General features: G+C 36.1%; 1 protein-coding gene across 1 annotated transcript in view; it reads right to left on the bottom strand.

Moving 5' to 3' along the window:
- The window catches only part of ANKRD31 (ankyrin repeat domain 31), a 60490-nt gene that overhangs the window by 21641 nt on the left and 15462 nt on the right, over window positions 1-23387 (bottom strand). The window contains exons 8-18 of the mRNA XM_077790313.1: window positions 22460-22639; window positions 19741-19883; window positions 17148-17292; window positions 15637-15698; window positions 12815-12965; window positions 9195-9380; window positions 8264-8406; window positions 5571-5730; window positions 5055-5137; window positions 4220-4301; window positions 2058-2154 (exon numbers count right to left, since the gene is read on the bottom strand). Coding sequence (XP_077646439.1) covers window positions 2058-2154; window positions 4220-4301; window positions 5055-5137; window positions 5571-5730; window positions 8264-8406; window positions 9195-9380; window positions 12815-12965; window positions 15637-15698; window positions 17148-17292; window positions 19741-19883; window positions 22460-22639 — 1432 coding nt within the window. The remainder of the gene's footprint in view (window positions 1-2057; window positions 2155-4219; window positions 4302-5054; window positions 5138-5570; window positions 5731-8263; window positions 8407-9194; window positions 9381-12814; window positions 12966-15636; window positions 15699-17147; window positions 17293-19740; window positions 19884-22459; window positions 22640-23387) is intronic.

Here is a 23387-nt window from a genome sequence, read left to right as displayed (position 1 = left end):
ATTTGGATATTTAAACTCTTTGGATATTTGGAACTCTAACTCCTCATAATTATTTTTTTAATATCTGTGTAATATGTGTATCTTACATTTTATTGCCGGTAAAATCATTTGTGACAGAAACAATTCAGTCTCTGCTCAACCAGCCTTTATATTTTGCCATGGGACTGCCTGAAAGCTTTATGCTGCTGCTTTTACATGACCAACCAAATCCTGCTCACAAAAGCAAGAATGGAAACATCAGCTGGCCTAGAAGCATTCGTTGAATAGGATGCTCACTGTTAGGTGAGCACTCACCACATGAGTCCTTGTAAGGAAGTAAAAAGGGGCCTTGTGAGAGCTAGCATCATGAGGCTGATAATTCACACTAAGATGAGTAAACCTAGCTGACATTTTAATTGTTCTCACAAAAATTGAATGTCTGCAAGCATGCTTCAAGCCCTTGCTTTAAATGGCTCCTTTTGGCCATTGGCTAAACTCTCCTAACCTAGGAGTGATGAAGAAACAAATCAGAGCCAGGGACACTCCAAGTAGTGTCATGAGTTGCTATTACTTTCCCCCATGATACTGCAAAATTAATGTAATTGCTCAGTACCCCCATTTCCTAATTTCTGCTTAGGTATCATGGCTCCATGAGGGAAAAAGTCCTCCTTATCAAACCTGACTTCCTTTTAAAACCTCACCTAGCTGATCAAGGGAAGCCAGGTGATGTAATCTTCCAGGATTTCAGTAAAACTTTTGATACCATCTGTCACTGGATCCTTCTGGACAAAATGTCCAGATAAACACATCACATGATGGATCAGCAACTGACTCAGAGGTCAGGCTCAGAGGCTTCTAGTGAATGGGGTGACATCAGGCTGGTGACCTGCCACAGGGCTCTGTGCTCTTCAACATCTTCACATCTTCACTTCATCTCCACTAATAACTTGGATGCAGAACTGGAAGGGGTACTAGGCAAGTTCACTAACAATACAAAACTGGGAGGAGTTGTTGACTGCCTTGAGAGCACAGAGGTCCCTGCAGAGGAGCCTCAACAAATCAGAGGACTAGGCAATCACCAGCCATGTAAAGTTCAATAAGGAAAAATGATGGATTCTGCACCTGGAATGGGGCAAGCCTGGATGTATGGATAGACAGAATGAGCTGCTAGAAAGCAGCAACACGGAAAAGGACCTGGGAGTCCTGGTTGATGGCAAGTTGAACATGGTCAGCAGTGCCCTGGAAGCCAGGAGGGCCACCCATGTCCTGGGGGGCATCATCCAGACAAGGGAGAGGATTTTCCTGCTCTGCACTGGGGCAGCCTCACCTCGAGTGCTGGGGGCAGTTCTGGGTGCCACAACAGCCTAATGTAAGGCTAGAGAGTGTCCAAAGGAGGGCCATGAGGATGGTGAAAGGCCTTGAGGGGAAGCTGTATGAGGAGCAGCTGAGGACACCTGGTCTGTTCAGCCTGGAGGACACTGAGGGGAGACCTCATTGCAGTCTACATCTTCTTCTTGTGAGGGGAAGAGGATGGAGAGGCACTGATCTCTTCTCTGTGCTGACCAGTGGCAAGACCCAAGGAAATCGCCTGAGGTTGTGTCAGGGGAGTTTTAGGTTGGATATCAGGAAAATATTCTTTACACAGGAGTGACTGGGCACTGGAACAGGCTCTCTCTGGAAGTGGCCACAGCACGAAGCCTGACAGAAGTGTTTGGACATGGCTCTCAGGCACATGGTAGGATAGTGCTGTGCAGGGGGGTAATAGCTTGATGATCCTTTTAAGTCATTTCCAACTCAGCATAATCTGCGATTCTGTGTTTTTCCACACCTTTTGTATTGCTCACTACTTAATTTCAATGCTCACTGTGAGCACGGCAAGCGATTAGTATGCATTACCTAAATCCTGAAGTTCTTTCATGTGACTGAGGCAACTGAAGCCAGTATTGATCATGCTGCCAAAAACTCTGAATGAAAACCACATAGATTTACTTTTATGCCACTATATGCTCCTAACAACTTCTATCACTACTAATGCAAAGAATAGCTTTCTATGAACACAATGCTTGTATTCTACTTACCTGTATTTTTTAGCAAGGGCATCCCTCTCTGTTTTCTGGTTTGCAAGTATTTCATTCAAAGTATCTTGTATCTGAGACAACCTTTGGATATACACATCTGTTCAATATTTTGAAATAATCAAAATTATGATGGCAATAAGAAGTAGGAAATAATTTCATTAATAGCATTTTCAGTGTAGCAAATACACAGCCAAAGTATAAAGACACTGATAGAGCAGTACTGTCATGCATGCTGGTAGCTCTTTACAACTGGAGCACTTTTTATGAAATTCCTATAGAAAGAATTAAATACAAGTTTAACTTTAAAAAATTAGCTGAAGTACTGGAAAATTTTGAAGTGCAAGTACCTTGTTTAGAAAATTAAGAGAAAAAAGAATAAATTAAAGAACTGCCCTATGGATGATAAGTCCTGAAAATTTTCAAGCTCTTTGTGTTGCAAGAAACTACATAACATGACAATTATACTGACGCTACCTGCAGAAGTTACACTCTTAACAAGGTGCCTAAAAATTTCATTTTAAGTATTACAAAACAGCTTAATGAACTTAGATTGTTTCAAGTTGCATACAATGGTAAAAGCACATCTGTCCCAGTTTTACATAGTTTCTAACTCATATTATAAATTTAAATGATAAAGAAGAGCAATTACAAATTCTTCTTTATGCACTCTATCTCTCAGAGCATGAGGGTTAGAAGTCACAATCAGCAGATATCACTGGGATAATTTGCTAAAACTGTAACCCAATTCCTGAAACTCTAAAAGTCAGTGCAAGCTTTACATAATCAGGAAAAAATGAGAAATATTAAATTGGAATTTGTAAAATGCTTCCCCAAACCTTTTTCACAGTACCTACCAATATTTGCCTATTTAGTAACATGTAAATATTGCTCTTATTAAGGCAGTTTAATAGAAATTTTGCACCTGTTATTTATAGTATATTTCACTGCATAGAAATACCTTGAGATTTTAGTCTACTTTCTTTTATTTTAGTTCAGTCTTGTGCCTCATCAATAGTAATGACTAAGACTTAGTTTAAGACGTGCTACATTACTAATGCGTTTGTCAGTAGTGGCAGCAGATTACCATGTTAATTTCTCTCATACCCCTGAACAAGAGAAGTCTGATTACCTCTGAAAAGGAGAAGTCTGATAATTATTTTTGCTCATTAATGAAATTGTACTGATGTCTGTGCACAGGTGTCTATCTGTTTTATCATCTACCTATTTGTCAAATATTTTTCAAGAAAACACCTATTTTAATTAACAGTCCATACACTATAAATTTGAGTTGGAAGCTAGCCATAAAATTCCGTATTTCACATTTATTTTTAAAGGAATAAATTTACTTGCAAATATCATTTGAAGGCTCCAGCCTGTATTTAGGAATATAAATTTAAAAACAAATTCTTTCTTTCTGTCAGGAAGCAAAAATGCTCCAATTAAACAGCTCTGCCTAGATGGGCGAGGGCAGCTGGGAAGAGAGACCTTGGTCAAAGGCATTCTGGCAGCAAGCTATACCTCTTGAAGCATCATGGCATGAATACAATAGACTTCAACAGCTACACAGCAACAGCATCATGATTGCCTAAGAAGTCACTGTCACTGTCACTTAGTAAATTCTTGAGATTACTCTGAACTGAGATTTGATAGCCTAAGATAAATTACACCTCTGGGCATCACCTTCTCTGAAACTGCCCATCATTCACATTGTCTGCTGTAAAGAATTCTCTTTTTCCCTCTCATAAATTATTTTAGGCTCCTGGAAGTCTAACCACACCAGAATGAAAATGCTGCATCTGCTACTTTACCTACAGATATAGCTGTTCTTGATCATGCAGGTGCTCATGTGCTCGTAACTGAATAACATTGCCAGAAATATGCATTCCTATCTAATGATCCCTTTTTATATAATTAGGTTGACTTGAGACACATGCCTCCATGTGACATGCCTTCCTTCTCTGTCATAATATTCATTCCTGTGCAACAGAAAGTACTTCAGGAAGTGCCCACACCTGAGAAGTGTTATTAAAATCTTATTCTCTGAAGCTGTATTTTCCAGAGGAGAATAAAATATATTATATGGAATAATGTTTTAAATACAATTATATTGCCAAAGATATTTACCCACTAAAAATAGGTGAAACACTTCAATTTATAGCTACCTGAATCTTTCCAAGTTCTCAACTCAAATAGCAACAGTTCTTCCTGCTTCTTTTCTGTATCCTGTATGGCAGCAGCAGACTCCTGTTAACAAACACAGAAATTATCATAAGAAGTAGAGCCAAGTGCACCATAGAAAACAGGCCATGATACAGTTTAGGTATTGGTGGACTCAAGTGATTCCAGGTTGGGGAGCACTGTGTAATGGGACATTGGTAGGACAGAGGTACATAGTACCAAGAACATGCTCTGCAAGGGGCTGTCACAGCCTGGGTTTGCTGTGGCATTCAAACCAGTCCATGCTCAGAATCCTCCAGAGACCTCTGAGTGTACAGCAAAGATTGGACAGTGAATTTCACTATGACAGTATCATCCAGACAGTGTATACATAGATTACAGACACCAGGAAAAGCCAACAATTAGTGCAAAATATTCCTTGTTGTTTTATGTAAGATAAACAATATCTAAATATCTTCGTCATCATGATGGCAATTAATTATTGTTTCAAAAAGAACCATTCTGGAAATATGATTAGAAGCTTCAGATCTCATGATTTTTTTCCTATTTTTATAAGCAATAAGAAATGTGTGTCAGTATTGCCTACTGTTTCCACAATAAATTTAAATGCACAGGAATTATGAACAGAGAAAGGTGATAATAAACATACTCATATATGTAAACCACAACTTCTACTATAACTCTCTGCATGATGCTGTTTTTACATATATTTCAATTGATTAATTATTTAAATTATATTTATATATTTTTCAGCCAGTAAATGTCACTATGCAGTTGTACATCACAGAACAGTTTAACAAAACAGTTATCTATACTTACCACACTGTATTTCTCATGTTGTGTCTCCAAAACAGCATCATCATTTTTATAGCAGTCGTTACAATGATGTTTTGATTTCCCCTCTCCACAATCAGGAAAAAATAAATAAAATTTAAAATTTATTTGCAGGACCATCATAGGCTGGAAGAGCTAATATAGGTTACAAAGATGCAATGGCAGATCAACTAATGAAAAGTATCTTGTATACACAAAAGAGGTCAAATTTAGGTAGTATAAAAAAATGAAAGCTACTGCTTTCAAAACTACTCATTTCCCTTCCTGTGAAGGGAAATATGGATAACAACAAAAATCTGAATACCCAAATATGTTCTTTTACCTCATTCTCTCAGAAAAAATAAAACCCATCCATGCATGCTATTTTCTGTAAATAAATAAATAAATAATCAAATAGCATTCAATAGTTAACAGAATTAAATATCAGTGTCATACTATTTGAATGATTTTTCCTTATGACTACAGGTTAATACTATGATTTAAATTACAAAATTAACATACCAGTAACTTCAACAGTTTGAACAGGAAGTACTGAGTCCACAGCACCATATGACTTCAACAGGTCTTTCATTTCTTCATCACAAGCTTGATTCAAAGGACTTTCTCCTGAACCATCCCTTTCATTGGGATTTGCTCCATGCTGCAGCAAAATCCTGGCTGCCTGTTATGCATTTTTGTTATTTGTACTGTGGTAATTCTTGTTGTGGACTTATTATACAACTACATGTGTTATATCTAACATACATTAGAAATAATACAGGTTCTCTAGGTACTCTAGAGAGTATATAAGTAAATAAGATACTCTACAGTCATTATATTTGTAATCCAAATTAGACAAAACAAATAATTGGCTATTATCAACACAGATTTCTATCTTACATTTCTTACATTTTTCCATTAAAATAAACAACTCACAAATTTTCACAAAACATGTAATTTTTACAGTATTAATTTCTATGATTTTGTGGTTATACAGAACAATTATAAAACACCAGGTATCTAAATTAAAAGGAGCTGGTCAATTGCATTAAACTGCAGAATAGAAGTGCATTTCTTTCTTTAATATTGGTTTAGGTTTCATGGACTGATAATTTTTTTTCCTAATTCCAAAAAATTTGCAAGTTTGATGAATCAAAAATGTGGAAATCAGATTAATGGCATCAGTGGAATCACCTACCCCCTAAATTCAGATCATATGAAAGTACTGATGAGGTCAGACCTTGGACGGTAAAAGAATTTTCGTATGTATGACTTCTCAGCTTTAGCATTTCTTTTTATTTCTTACACTCAGAGTGCAGTTAAGTAGCAAAATGCATCAGAACAAGAATGCTGACTTGAAGTTCAGGACATTCTGTGTTGGTTTTCCCCCAGAATACTAAATATTACACTTATACCTTTGCAAGAACCCTACTGATAGCTTGGCTCCAAGCCTGTGAAATCCTTTGTTTTACAGGAAAAAATAAATGTGACGAAACATGAACTGTCTTGACAGAAATAGAAGAAGTATGTTTGAGCCAATTTGGCATTACCTTTACACTTCAGTTCCCCAGAACTCACTCTGTCAAAAGAATATTTTATTTATTTCTGTGCAGTGTTGGTCACCACAAGTTAAAAAGAATGTGAAGGTCCTTGAATATGTCCAGAGGAAGGCAACAAAGCTGGTGAAAGTGCTGAGAGGTGTGTTCTGTGAGGAGACACTAAGGACTTTGGGTTTTTCTAGTTTGGACAAAAGGAGACTGAGTGACCTCACTGCTCTCTACAGCTTCCTGAGCATGGAAATAGGGAGGGAGATACCCATCTTCTCACCCTGGGATCCAGCAATAAATGAGTGGGAATGGGTCAGAGAGGTGGTCAATGTCCCAAGCCTGCCAATGTCTAAGGAACATTTGGACAATGTTAATATGATTTAACTTCTGGTTGGCTCTGAAGGGATCAGGCAGTTGGACTAGATGATCACTGTAGGTCCACTCTAACCAAAACAATCTGTTTTCTAGAACCACAGAATGATTTGGGTTGGAATGTACCAGTTAATAAAAAAATGTTTATTTTAAACAGCAAGACCCAAATCTTTTCTTTACAAAGATATTTTTTTTACAATGAAAGTAGTGAGACACTGAAACAGATTGCCCACAGAAGTTGTGTTTACTCCATCTCAAGAAATGTTTGAAGTACAGTAGGCCAGGGCTTTGGGCAAGCTAAGCTAGTGAAAAAATGTCCCATTGATGACAGAGGCCTTTATGGCTATGTGCTACTCTCCTCTCCTGCTTAAGCCACAACCACCAGGGGCAGTGGTGATAGATGGATCCAGCCTGCTCCAGACTTTGGGGAGGACAAAGGGCTCTGTCAACAGAGACCCAGGCATCTTATTGGTATGCAAATATGACTGTAAGTTAATCACCTTACTTCATAAATAGTGCAGAGCCCAGGGCCCCTTGAGCTCTCTCACACAGCAATGGGCTGCACACCAGGATCTCCCTTTGAGCAAGGACATATCTCAGCATTACTCCTTAAGGCAGAGAAATTCTTGTCATAACAGATTATCCATAATTGTTGCTAAACTTTGAAACCTTAGCTAAGTGATAGAAAAGATTGATTGTGAACATACAGTCCTTTAGACATAAACTGCTGACTGAGTCTGGAATGAAGTCTGGATCTAGCTATCCGAGAAGGAGTTTAGAAAGCAATGGGGTCCTTTCTGAACATCATGACTCCCCAGGAGATCCATCCTAACCTGTTCTCCATGCAGTAAACAATAGAATTGTGTTAAACAGCTGTCACATTTATCAGTGAACTTTGTTAACTCACTGTTTTGTATCAGTAAAGCATATTATATCTTCTCTCTTAAGTGTGAAGTGCATCACTCCCATCTGTGGAAGCACTGAACTATCAATAAACATATTCAACTTGAACATTGTTTTTAAGAAGCTCAAACCTGGCAAAGAACCACAGGGAGTTTCTGAATTTTTATGATTTGTCTGTTGTATTAAAGAAGTCTACTAACTGTGTAATTTCAACTGTCACTATTGAAGAATATTTTTCCCTAATTTTTATCACTTTAAAGAATACCGATTTATTTTCTAAATGCAAACCTACACTAAAATTGTGTTTGTAACTTTAATGAAATGGGGACTTTGCTTTGCTGACCCTCTGCTGGAAATTTGTGTTAGGAAGTCTTGCATAGAAGAAAAATATACCTCCAAATAATTGCCAGAAACAGCATCATGTATTGGTAAAACACCACAGAAACTTCTGCTGTTAACATCAGCACCTGCTTTCAGTAATTCTACGATCACATCAGTAAATCCTCCATTTGAAGCTTCATGAATTGCTGTCCAACCTAATAAAAGCAAGATACCACCATATGCATCCGATTTGGAAAATACACAAAGATCACAAATTACTAACTCTACATTTTGCTTCATTTAAGAAAAATCTTACACAAATTATCATCAAGAAAGGCCAAGGTAAATGATTTTGTGTGTAATTCAGTTTACTTCAAAGAAAAACTCATCCAATATTAAGCAGAAAAACATTGCTTTCTTTTTTATACAGTAGAAAAATAATAAAAAGAAAACATTGGAGTACAAAAACTCTACAAACTCAGGAGTTAATATTAATAGTCTGATTTCTAATACCAGTATAATTTTATAGTAACAAGCCAGCCAGTATCTAGTATAGAATACTATCCATTTGAGACTATGAAAACAGAAACATGTTATATATTTAGGCAGGAAAAAGGAAAACATAATTTTGTCATCTGGTTTTTGTTCTTATTTCATAAGGAAATAAGACATGTCTGAATGTGCTTCACACATGCATATACCGATGCACATAAGCTCCACCAAACTTTGAAGTTCACTTCTGTACACACCTCTGGAAACATGCTCTCCAGCAGAGTAAAAAGACCCTTCTGAGAAACAGTCTGCATTACCTTCATACTGACATGAAAGCCATATATTCATTCAGTGTGCTTGCACTTGTTTAATGACTTCCTTTCCTCTTCAAAATTTTAAGCCAAAAATCAATAATTTTATTGAAAGGATGCAAACTATATAAACATGTCTATACTACAGATTATGAAAAATTGTAGTGTAAAACAAGCTCACAAGAAAGTAATTTCCAAACCTGCATAGTCCTGTTCATTGACAGAAATTCCAGATGATATTAGAGTCTTCACCAAAGACACATCTCCTCTCTTAGCAGCAATATGCAGCTGAGTTTCCCCTTTTCCATTTCTCCTAGTTTTCGTATTTCTCCCAACTCTTGTCTTACAGGTACCATATACAATTGCAGCTTTTTCCCTGGTAGATACTAAACAGATACTGGGTGTTCATTAGAAATTTTTTTCACAAAAAATGCTTAAGTATAAACAGAAAATTAAACTTCATAATTAATTTGACTTACTGTAAATGTTTGTAATACTGTTGCTTTAATTTTTCAATAACATTACCTGACTGTAGCAAAAAGCTAAAAAGTGGTAGGTCCTGTGCAACAGGTCACATGACAACACATCTTATACTTAAGAATCTCCAGTTAAAACCTAAATGATTCAACAAGGGTATAACAAATTAGGAAGCCACAAGAACGGTAACAAGGTTAAAATTTTATACCATATAGAGGTAGTGAATATGTTAGGTTTCTCCATGGACTGCTTTCAAGTTACCAAGCTGCTAAATATATAAACTACACACATAAAATACATAAAAAACTATTTTTAAAAGTGGAGACTTTTTATTGCACCACTCCTTATCAGTTCCTAATTCTGTATCAGGAAAAAAAAAATATATATATATGTATGTATGTATGTATGTATGTACGTAGATGTATAGATATAGATATATATAAAACTTGATGAATATTATATATATACATACACAAAAAGTTTGTTTTTACAGCTATGATGTGAAAAACTTCTGTAGATTACAATATTGCAAGTCTTTGAGTAATGTTTAGTGGCATAGATAATCTGTCATTTAAACCTGTGCACAACTGGACCCATAATTGCAAATAAACTTGATTTATTCCTTATTGGTTCACAAAGCAGAGAGGTTCTAATTTTGAAGCTTCAGCTAAATCTACAAATCTACAAAATTTTAAGAGATACAATAGAAAAAAGAGATTAACAAAGTACTTATGCATATAGAGACAACCCCCTCTTCAAACTGGTACCAAAGGGACAGGATATATAAATCTTCTAAAGCTTTATCATCCATGCTAAATTTTTTAAACTCCTGTTCCTTTTATTACAATAACATACTACTCAGATATATTTTAAAAGTTTACTATGTTCTTTCTCTGATTTCTTAAAAATATATAATTTATTCAAAGAACACAGAAGTGTAGTTTTCAATGAGCATTCCCCAACTCTTATCCATGATATTTTTTTCCTTTTATTCCTATGAACAATTAGTTGCTGTGTCTTCCTCATCTCATTAAACAAGCTCTTTTCTCAAATATTTTCAGTCAGCGTCATCCATTAGTATCAAACATCTTCCATACTTGACAGCTGCCTTTCTTCAGGCATATCCTGCCTTCTTGAAAATTGGTTTTTCCGAAGTTTCATTCAAAGTAAACTACAGAGCTTGTTATACAAGACTATTTGGAAGAACATGAAAGATAGACTGAAGTGATAGCAGAGACAGACATACAGTGAGGATATACTCATCTTGGTTTTAAATGAGCTTACTATAGGCTGTTCAAACCTGTGAGAAAGCATTCAGGCAACCCTCTTTGCACTGACATTGCTTGGCCTACACTGCATTGGCAACAAGGAAAACTCAAGACCTCCTTTTCTAAATGAAAACTTGAGATTCTAGAGTGCACAAAAGCATCACATTATTAAAATACTCATCTAATCTAAGACCTACTTTACCATGAGATAATGTATTGTCTTTTGTCTAAAAGCTTCTGAACTCCCAAAGCAATCATCCACTTTCTGATTCTTCCTTTTCTTTCCTTTTGATTCATGGGAGAATGTCCTAGGGATTTTTTAGAGATGTTGAAGAAAAAAATGGGCACACAACAGCCCATTAAGCTAATGAACCTTAGCAATATTGGCTGCAAGTGAACAGAAATAATTGCAAAGTTTTCCAGTTAAATTGTCATGCACAACAGTTTGCTTCATGGCTGTTAGGAAACATTTGCAAAAGCATGATGGGACATTGGTTTGTGAATTGAAAAATACTGGTTCTTTGTGGGATGCATTGCCAGGTGGGTCACAAGAAGGAAAGATCCAAATCTTGGCAAATACAAAGTCCAGTCAACACAGTACAAAGATAAAATTAAGAGATTACTGTAACTAGCAATCAGGTTGGATTAGGCTGACATACCTCCACAACTTCAAGGACATTGTCCTTCAATACCTCCCCATGGGTCTATGAAAATTATTTCCATAGTTTGAACTATAAGTAGAGAAGTAAGCTGTTTGTACCTTCCTTCTGTATAAGCAGAATGGAAATGTTCAGAGCCTAGTAAGTGATTGACTGTAGATGAAAGTGACACTGTGTCACTTGTGAAGAAAATATTTTTATTCAATAATAGAATAATATAAGGAAGACCAGTGGGACATAGAAACAATCAGATGGGATAAAAAGGCCTGTTAATGACAAAAAAGTGTAGGATAGCAAAAAATCTGAAAACCCCACAAGTCAGAAAACATCATCCCATTTTTGACTTTATTTTTACAGCAATCTGAGTGCCATTGTCCTGGACTCCAAATTTATTATGGCTTGCAACTGTATGAAGGGCTATACTTTCTTTCACCACCACTGAAATTGCAACACTCTCCTGGTATGAAGGGAATAATTGACTTTATCAAATAAAATATTACCTGAGTAATCTCTTATGAGGAAAAAAGTAGCCTGGGATATGCTATCCCAGAGGAGACCAAAATATAAGACACATGTTTGAAACAAAGCTTTTTAAAATCATAATGGCACAAATAGGAGGCATAAGAGGTTTTAAGAGGGGAGGGATCCTATCAGAACTACAGGTTCTGGTTTTAGCAAGTCTTGAGTAGCATGGTTCTCTGGCTCCAGAAAGAACCAAACTAAACATGATGAGTGCCAGCTTTATAAAAAAATCTGTAAGTGAATATATTTAGAGGTTGAGTTGGAGCAGGGCCCTATCATGATCGTAAGGCTACAAGATAAATGCAAATCTTAGAAAGGGGATGAAAATGGTAAACAAAAAACTGCATGTGCAGGCAGAAGAGAACACAACTACTGGAGGATGCTAGATACTTATTCTCATGGAAGTATCTATACTACAGATAACCCAAAGGTACCAGTACAGAGTCTATGCTGATTTGTGCCTGATAAGGCTATATTCTATATATTATCATATTCTATAAAATATAAATTGAACTTTGCATGCCAAATATATGGAGAACCCTGTTCTTTGATCTGTGACACATAAAACAGTTAACTAAAGACCAATCAAATGTTATTTTAAATACTGTTTATATAACATACTTAAGTAAGGACAAACTTTAAGTTCTCACTTATAATCCTGCATCCCCTCAACCACAATGCTGAAATATTGATGTATGTAGCATAAACAAAAAAGTGCATTCTGTAAAATGGAGCACAGATATTTCTGGAACTATTTAGGTATGCACTAAAGTATTTGCTCATGCTATATATTTCTTGTCAAACTTTCCCTCATATATTTTAAAAAGCCTTCCTCATGTACATTTGGAAAGAAAAAAAAAACTCCACTGGTTTATAAAGTATTAACTTTTTCACCTGACTTCTTAGATGTTTGCTGTTCTGAAGCTTGACGCAATTTTGATTGATTAGATGAAAGCTTCTTATTGCTGCTACTGGAATATGAGGCTGACTTTGCTTTTTGGCTTGTCTTCTGAGGATTTGCACATGCTGGTTCTAACTCCTCAGTCTATCAAAACAAAGGCAAAGAGAGTTTTAAACTCAGGGCTGATCCATTCATTTTATTTCCATTAACATCAGATTACACTTGATTTGTCAAGTTTTGCAAAAATCATTCTGAAGGTGTTCTCATAGTGATATTTAGACTCCTGTCACTCAAACTACTACTGTTACTATGCATGAGACTGTGTTGATCCCTGTCACATCCTGTTGTAACTTTAAAACAGATACATTGTGAGAGGAAGTCAAAGCAAATCAGTATTGACTGAGAGTCAAGTGCTCTTAAATAGACAGTTGTGAGAAATGGATTTGTAAAGGATTCTCAAAACCTGACTGAAAGCTCACACAGTCTTGTATATCTGTATGCAAACTCTGCGATAAGGTGTGCTGACTAAGAAAGGCCATGGAATAGAGATTATATTTTTGAGAGAGAGACTGCAATAGATGGCCTTGCAAAAAGACCAGATATTTTTGAGAATTAGAACTATGAAAGATGCATTGTAGCAAAAACAGGTGGGGCAAAATAAAAAGTGATTTGTGTTAGAAATATTAGCAGCATTGCGTGGCACAAGATAATATGCTGAAAAGCATTTATAAGGTATTGTAACCAGGAAGTAGGTTAGCTTCTGACACAATGGTGTAGTGCCTTACATCTCTTGTGTCACCCTTCTATGAGACTGATAATGGAATTAAATCTTTCAAAACTCCTCTCAGTTGCCCTGTCCCTGTAAAGCTGCGATTTTCCAACAAACAGTCTGAGAATGTTATGCACACACTTTGTCTCCACAAACCATGAATGTGAGATTATACAAATTGGTCATCTCCAGTTTACAAAGAAGTTGCTGATCTTCCACTAGCGCTGCCCTTTTATTCTGCAAATGAATTTTCACTCTACCATTGCTGAATTACATTCCTGCTGCAATACCACCTGACAGCTCAGTTTCCCTACAATATTAAGTGGGATGTGACAATTATAAACAGATACAGCAAAAGTCTGGCCCATTTCATTAGGTCCATTGTGAGGAAAATATACTTTCTGTAAAGCTCCTTGGATTGTAAAGGGATCTATACCTGAAGTCCATATGACATGAGATATTATTTCTGAATAGTTGTTGTAGCCTCTACAGTAAGAATAGCCTTTTTTGATCTTGTTGTTTTACTTTACAATTTTTCTGTCTTCAGAGAAAGGTTCCTAAGAGATTTATTACTGTGCTTTTCACCAAATTTGTTCTTCTGCTTTGTTCATTTTTAGCAAGATTTCCTTTGATGCTCCAGTATTATCATGTTAAAGTACACTTGGATTTGATTGATTTGATTCTATCTCCAAAACAGGCCATATAATTAACTTCATTTTCTGATAAATTCCTTTATTATATACTAAAAGAAAATTGTGCTGCTATTAAATTAACTGATTTCCTCTATGCTGCTTTTTTGAAGTACTAAGAAATTGAGGAACTAAGAAACATATGTATAATAATGTAAAAATTTGTGGTCAAAATACAACAATAAATATTACTGAAGCACTTTAAACCTGTATTTATTTTTGAAAATGGAATGAGTATGAATTAATGATCTGCCTTTAAAACTGTCTTGTTTCTCTGGTCATAAACCAGAGCTCTAGTTTCACATTTCTGACAAGCCTGTCTGCAATTATTCCAAGAAATTATAAAGAAGGGTAAATAACACATCAAAACCTCACAGAATTAACTCATGATAATCTCAAAATATAGCTGGTCCAAAGGCCAGTGACTATCTAGCATTATCCTTCCGATTAATTTACGTCTGGAGACAGATCCAGAACATACACTGCAACATCTGACACAACTATTAAAATTAACAGTTACAAATCTACAGTAATATGTTTACATAATTAAATGTTTACAGCACCATCTTTATCAATAATTTAATGTTTTAAAGCATAATCTAAGACTATACACCATGGATGCTGTTACACCATAACATTTCAAAGGATGCATAGACTGCACAACTGTGAGTAACAAGGACAGTTATCATCACCACATAAAACTTCAAAAGCTCGAAAAGATGTATCTATGCACACTACATTCTAAATTTCAGATATTATCTCTTACCACTGTTGAAAGGAAGAAAACAGAGAGAGAAAATGCAGTTCCTAATGCTAAAAGCTGTTGCACTATTGTGCAAACACCAGCACAAGTGACTGATCCCAGTGGCTTGTCTTCACATGAGGCACCAGCTCCCTCATCCTATTGAGACCTCACAACATAATTGTGCAACCCCTGCAACAAGTCTTTCCAACTCTCTCCTCTCAAAGCCCAGCACAAGTTACGCTACACAGAGGCAAGACATAATTATCCTACTGCTACAAGCCAGGCAAAAAATGGCAGTTTCAGTAAGCTTTCTGCAAGTACAAACAGGCACTGATGTACCATGCTTCCTGTAATTAGCTCTGCAGCACTTGTAAAAAAAGCAAGAACCACCATCCATGAGACATCTGCCTCTCTGTTTTGCATCCTCATCAGGCTGTACCTTATCCCAAGTACTACTGACTATCACTCTCAGTCCCTACTGGACACATCTAGTACATTGTGTGCTAGAATTGAAACAAACTTCAGAAGCAGTCATCTGCTTTAGTTTACTGAAGACTGTCAGCAAACTCTTAACAATTTATGATCAAATCAGATTTCTTTGTAAAGATGTACCTGGCGCTGGTTTGTATCTTCTACACACTGAGTATTTAACATGTTCTTTGAATCATCTCCACCTGAAATGAAAATGAAAGACAGAAAGAAACCATAATTGAAGAGATCATAATTTACTTTACATATATACCATCTCATGTCTGCAATACTGCACATAACATTACTTAAAATATTTAGCTTTCAAGAAAAATTATTAATCCCATAAGGGTTTTATTGGAATCTAAAACATATAAAGATTTAAATATTTATCAAATTTTGGAGTCTAATCTTTGTTGCAAATAGCCTCTTGTTCAAACCATGTTTCAAATTTTCTTGATGGTTAGTGTCTTGAGCAATGCTTTTTGAAATATAGCATAACCTCTGGCTCCTCTCTGTAAGACTCCAAGTGTGCTTCAGGAGACCCAAAGAACCTCAGAGCAGCAGGCTAAGAGTCCTCACTAGCACCCCTCCTATCTAATCTTCATGTTACCTTACAGCTTCTCATGGGCAAGTCTGATATTATCTCAGTCTCCCTTCAAGTCTAGTTTTGAGCTCTATCAATGAGCCCTGCTAATTTATGAGCAAAGACCCTCTTCCTTCTCTAAAAAAGGTGAATGCCACCTGACACCAAAAGGCCTGGGGATATCCAGACCATCCCTTTACCGAAAAACCCAGAATTGTGGCAGTGACATTGGCTACAGAGTCATGCCATAACAGACTGGGCTTGCCTGCTTCTTCCAATGTCCCTGCTCACAACTGGCAGAACAGAGGAAAAGATTACCAGTCTGAAGTCTGCTGATTATCCCTGGATTACATGTTAGAGCTTTATTGCCACCCATGTCAAAAAGCAGTAATGGATAATAGTCTGAGGGACTGGGACTCCTGACTTAAACATCTTACAGCCCACACTGGCACATGGATGTCCACGGTCTTAATCCTCGCTGTAACCAAGGCTTACTTTGTACCTGCTTCTGATCAAACAGCCTCCTCTAAACTTTCTTCATAACTTCACAAGTTCCCAAGAATGTACAAGACCCAACTCTCTCCTTAGCTGATCGCTAGCTCTAATCCAACTTTTTCCTTGCAAACTAACTTGCTGTTACCTATAGCAATATTTTCCTGTACCCAGCCATAACAGCAGTTAAGGCTTGGTAACCCCGATGTTCTAGAGTTAATCGTAGTTTCTTATATTTTCTATTATGGATCCTTCAAAACTCAAGACTTTGTGCCACTTCAAAACCAAATTTTATCTCTACCTCTAAACCTATCTCATCCATCAGTAAGTCAAGCAGTGGTGCATCTTCCATTTAGGTAGATATCTATTGTGTTCCACATCTAACTCCAGCCCAAGAAAGAGCTGGATATTTAGACTTTGTCAATGTACAGCAACTGCAGAGGGTAAGGAGTGCTCACTGGTAACTCAAGGCATCAGACAATGAAGGCCATAGAGGTACTAGCAGTAATTAAGGAAATATAATTCAACAGATGTTCTAAATTTCTCCATTGAGAATGTCATAGTAATTCTTTCCTACCTGCTTTTGAGTGTCTTCTGGATTTTGCCAAATAACTTTTAATAAGTTTCATCATAGATGGGTCAGAAGCTTCTTCTAATGCACACCTTCCCATCTGATTTTTTAGTAAGGGATCAGCCCCATACCAAAGTAATAAGTTCACCACCTAGAAAAATATGTTTTTCAGATAATTTATTTTCTGATAGTATTTTTCAGAATCCTTATACAAACTTCTCTCTCTTGTACTTGACAACACGAGCAACTAAAATAAAATCTCTCTTTATTTTAGCTCATTCACACCAAGCATTCCCCTAGAGGCATCATTATCCTATAGTCCTATTATTTTTATAAATTGTTCCAGTTATTAACCTGCTGCCATTAAAACAAGGTCTCTCAAAACAGAGGGTAGGATTCATCCTCCCATAGCTCTTATTTGTCAGAAAACAGGTAATTTAGGGTTCGAGTCAGCTTATCCATCTAGGATATCTACTTTAGGAGAAAATAAATTATGCGCTAGATATGTCTATTGTGACTCCTGTGACTGCAAGGGAAGTTTTGACAGCTATTTCTGATGTACAACATATATCTGCTCAAATGAAACACATTCAGAGGGTCTTGCTAACATTACAATTTTTATACAAATATAAAGCCTGAATCTATTATTACTCAAGAAATTACCACTTTAGCAAAATGTTCCATCAACCTTTGCAAAGTACTTTTTTAAGACACGGGAAATTTACAGTCTGATTATTTCATTTCTGTGGGTAACTCTGCAATCTTATTCCAGCATTAGTGTGATTTTACTTGTACTCCACATTTATTTCTTCAGCATCGGATGTCCTTTCAGATTGAACTTGACTCACATCCTTCACCTGCATGTTCAAGTCCCTCATTACTTCTAATCAGATTGCTAATGTGAAAAGTGTTAAAGAAGTTTTCCTAACTCATACATTCTCTTAACAACAGAGTAAAATAAAAAAGGTTCAGCTGGTAGCAAAAGCCCCTTTTGATTTCACAAGTTGTCCTATGTCTTTAGATTTTTTCAACCAATAACACTGAGAACACTTGTTCCATAACAGAATCATTGAGAGTATCACCACATGTATGCTTCCCGCTTTAACTAGACCACAAGAAAATCTTTCCTACACTTACCAATTTTTCTGAAACAAATTGATTTTGCATATCGCAAGTACAGAAAATGCTAAAGTAGTCAAAAGTTGTGTTTCCAATCCACAGTAATAACTTCACACAGAGAAGGTAGCTTTGAAAAACAGTTATAAATACCATGTTACTGAAAGTTATATTACTGAATCACTATCACTATTTTGTTGCTAGTCAAAAAAACAACAAAATAGAATGCAACAGACCACTACAATTTAAGACAATTTCACTGCTACTGAGTAAAGAGAGCAATAAGTAAATACAGCACCACCATGTAGTACCATTCTCTCTGGATATACCAACTTGCATAACTTTAACTCAGCTCTGTGCTGAATGGTCTTGTGTGCCCCGAGTGACATAGTTGAGATCAGTGTTCTTCCAATATCACTCAAGTTGCTGGCCCCTAAGTATTACCAGAAGAGATGAAGAGTCTTTCATCCACAACCATAGGTATCTTAGGTAGAGCCACAAAACTCAGAAATATTTCATGAACGTGGAACAGTCTGTGATTTACAAGCTGCAATTTATTCTTGGGCCTCTCAAGTCTCAGAAAAAATTATTTGGGCTCTCAAAGTCTCACAAAAACTTATTAACCAAAAGTCCACCTTTTCTCTTTGCTCCAGATTTTTCCAGGAGAAAAAAACTCATGTCAGTTGTGAAAAAGACCAAATGCTCAGGAATAAAATTTATTAGCCACCCCACAAAAAAACACCCTTTAAAATATTGGAAATCAGTAAGAATTAGGCAGCATATATGCTGGTCCTTATGCAGTTTTTTCTTTCATAAATGTAGCTTTTTAGGAAAAAACTGCCAGCAAATAAAAGGCATACACAGAACTCCTACATGAATTTGGGCCGCCCTAGGAACATGCACAGGCAGGTGGAGGTGACCACTATGACTGAAAGAGGATCTGCAATTCTGACACAGGCTTATGAAACCACTGCATTTGGCAAGAAATTTTACCATTAAATCAAACTGACTATTCAGTTAGCATTCAGTCTAAGACCCTACAAATTATAAGGCTGTCTTCATAATCCTCCATGCTCTGTGTTAATGCATGGGTGTGCATATGTGACTGTGATGACCTGCCATATATCCATGACTCCTAAATCATGAAAACAAGTCATTAATAGTCCAGAAGACTGCTCAAATCAGAAGTTACTTTGCAGGGTGATTACAAAATCAGTGAATGAAGTAGTATTAAACAGTAGCAATCTACTCCTGAGTAGTACAACCATTGTATGAAACATATAGAAAAATTTTTTTCTTTTGGACAAATCTTGTTAAGCATGTAGTGGTTTGAATAGAAATCAGGCAGAGAGAACTTGCAAGCTTCTGAATTTACCTATAATCTAAAAAGACCAGCCCTGTACAAAAACATTATGTGACTTCTGGACTCAACAACAATAATTTCTATTCCTAAATCATACTTTGGGTTCAATTCAGAATATACCTCATAATGGCCTTCCTTAACTGCATCTTGCAAGGGTGTTATTTGTTCCTTTTGTGTAGCATTAACATCAGCTCCTGCTTTCAAAAGCAGATTTGCTATCCGATAAAATCCTTCCACACTTGCTATATGTAGCGCAGTCAAGCCTACAAAAAAAACATATATTTCACATTTGAGTGAAAAAAATTCTAGACATTTATGTCACTTTTATGTTGTGTCTCTGATGAAGACTTCACAGAGTATATTGAAATGGTAAAAACGGATGCATTCCAGTAGGATGTATGAAGAAATGTTTATGAGAATGTCACGAGGGTTGGGAGATCTCATACTTTTGACAAAATTGGCATCTACTGAGGAAGTAGATGCTGCTGTAACAACATTAGTTTAAAATCTGATAGTTCTGTTATGAAAGGAGAGAATAAAAATTATTCAGCCCATACTTTAGTAATTTCTCCTGGACAAGGTAATTTTTCACCGCATCTCTTTTATTTACATGGCTATGCTGAAGAGGGTAAGCAAGAAAGAAGTGACAAAATAAAGACATGAATTATTTACTACTAAGCAAAAATGTTTCTAAGACCATCCAAGAATTGTTTGAGTGTTCAAATAAATGAAAAATCCCTAGTGAAATTCCATATTCACACCCAGTTATATAGAAAAAAAACAAGGTATCACATGAATTCTACTCTATGAAGGAGCTGTTTAGGAAAAATATGGAATATCAAAAGAAGCTTGCAAGTCTTTGAACTGGGCTTAGCCTAATCATGCATCAGGTCCTAAAATATGTAGGGTGAGAGACATAAGGGAAAAACACAGAAGACTTTCCACTTCCTAACTTCCAGCACTGAAACTAGCATGCCTCCAGAAGATCACTTTGATGGATAGTCTTGCTCTTCAACAATTTTCCATTATTAGAAATCTGTCAGGGCCTAATTCACATATTAAATATGTGACTTAATAAGGCTTAGTAAGATTTTTTCAGTCCCATTAAGCAAAATCATCTTAATTTCACTAGAGAGAAACTCTTGAGGCTCTTTTATACGCAACCCAACCCTGAATATTGTATATTCCTAGTAACCAAGTTTGTTACGAAATCTGTTAAAGAGATAATAAAAAATGTCATTTAGGGGAATGTACTAATATCTCCCTCAGTAAAAAGTATCCTCTACCCGATCTAATAATAAGACTGGGAAAAAATGCACTTGCAACACATTTAATTAATAATCACTAGAGATTAGCAACATGAGTCTGCGAGGACACTATGCATGCTCCTGATTTGGAGAATAGAGAAACACAAGTTTCAGTGTAACTGTTTCTCAGATCCCTCAGGACAATGTGAGTCAAGACTCCAAATCAGAGCACAAGACAGTATCTTTAATAAGCTGGCCAAATCCTACATGCTGATGTCCAGGAAATAAAAAGGAGGAAAAAAAAACCCAAAGAAAACAACAGAAGATCCCAAAAACTCAGTCAGGTACTGAAGTAGGTTACAATAGCTTAGGAATAAGGAAAAAATACTAGGCTAAGATATCCATATCTTAGCTAAGATATCTTATCTTAGCTGGATATCTTATCTAAGATATCCATATCTTTAAAGCTTCCCCCCAGTTAAGCATAGAATAGGAATAAGGAAAAAATAGTAGGCTAAGGTATCATATCCTATTCTATGCTTCACTGGGGCGAAGCTTTAAAGGAGGAGAGCAGACATAGAGGCAGAATATAATATTCAGAACAATGACCCAAAGAAACCAAGATGAAAGTGTGTGCCAAAATGATACAAGTCTATTAAGTGCACCTCTTTCTGATTACACCTGCCTCACTGAAAACAAAAGAAGCAGGGTCAGGTCAACCTCTTGTCTCTTCAAGGAGTGTAACTAAAAGGTATTTTGTGCAGCTATGCTCCTTTCATACAAAAAAAACTACAACAGCCAGAGTCTGTGGGATGAAAAAATGGTGGCCTAGCAAAATATGTGAAGGCAGAAAAAGAAAGCAGCTGTTACCCCAAATTCTAGAACCCTGCACTTTAGTACACTTACCTACTGTGGCTGCAGCTGAACCCACATTATCAGCACTTCTCAGCTGTCAACACAGAGCTTTCAACCCCACCAACAAAATATTTTCTCCTCTGCCTCCAGCACATATTATGTTAGTACATATTACAAGTCACTCTGTTAGCTCAAATGCCTCTGCTGTAGAAATCTGAGATTTGTTGCTGATCCAATCTATCTCTCAATATATTCCAGAAGAAAGAGAATTTCAGCCTTAATTCTGGTCTGTTATATGCCTGCGTTATGTGATAACCTATAACTGCAGAATGTGGGGGTTTTATTCCCCACAGGACAGTTGTGAAATCCTAGCTCCTCATACAATATGGAAAGACTGTAAGAACTTTAAGACCTATGAAGTTAATTATTTAATCACTGTTTTGTGATAAGCATGCATGGAATCATTGAACATGCATGTAAACCTAATTGCATCATGTTGAAACTTTTTCAAGTGCTTAACTTCTCCCTCAAAATTTTCTTTTCTTGCATACTTTTATATCTAGATCTACATATTTTCCCATGAACAAGTACTAAGCTAACCAATAAAAATTTAATAATCAGCTGATCAGTCACAAACTTACAGTCTTGTCCACTGCACAAACTCATAATATATGCTTTTATTAGTTTTAGACAGGTACTTGTTCTGAAAATAGTATTTTAGTACAATTGCAACTTACCGGCATAATCCTGAGCATTTACATTTCCACCGGCTTTTATTATCCTATGTACAAGGTTTATGTCTTGGTGAATAACAGCTCTATGTAGTAAGTTCTCACCATACACATTCTTCCTGTGGATTGTTGAAAGTGAAAGGGGGCAAGCTGGATTTATGGAATTCCTACCAAAGGCTTCTCGTCCTGAAAAATAATGTAAAAGATCTGTTGTATGGAGAAGTATCTTTTTTCTCTTATCTTGGCTTCAGTTTGTATCAAAGCTAGTAAATACGCTTCCCAAAGGAACAAATGTTCAATAAATCTAGCAAAAATGAAAATCTCAAAAAAAAAAAAATCACAAATTGAATAATAATGCCATTTAATAAAAGATGTCACAGTGAATTAGATAACAAAATTCCAACTGAAATTAAACACACAGAAAAAAGGTTATGTAGAAATGTTTTAACTTCAGAATTTTTCTTTTCTAATTACATTTTTGCAAGATGCATTGCTTCCCAATGGATAATAAAATCACTATTCAGCATTTAAATCATAATAAGGTGACTATTTAAGTAATTCAGTAATTTAAATTTTCTTAAAAGTCAACTTTATCCACCAATCTTTTTTACTCATTTATCTTTTAAAACCTCTGTTTTGTAGGCAAGTATTTACACTAGGATTAAGATTAGCTCTCTCAGGTTCTCGTTTTTCATTACTTCACAACCAGCTCAGTCATTTCTGCAACGAGTGAAAGGTGAATATGAGGTCTAAATGTAAAAAGTAAAATTTAAAAGAGACTGCTATTAATGTTAATCTAGTATTTAACAAAACAAACACTATCTCCCTTTATGCAGTCATGACAGTTCTCAACTTGGCTTAAATTATTTCCAATATACAGATGAACTGTTCTGTACTTCACCAGCACTGTGATTTCAACATCCCTTAAAACTGT

Source organism: Lonchura striata, chromosome Z (genome assembly GCF_046129695.1).
Source record: "Lonchura striata isolate bLonStr1 chromosome Z, bLonStr1.mat, whole genome shotgun sequence".
Classification (NCBI taxonomy): domain Eukaryota; kingdom Metazoa; phylum Chordata; class Aves; order Passeriformes; family Estrildidae; genus Lonchura; species Lonchura striata.
The sequence above is the reverse complement of the archived record's forward strand: the minus strand, read 5'-3'. Positions and strand labels throughout refer to the sequence as shown.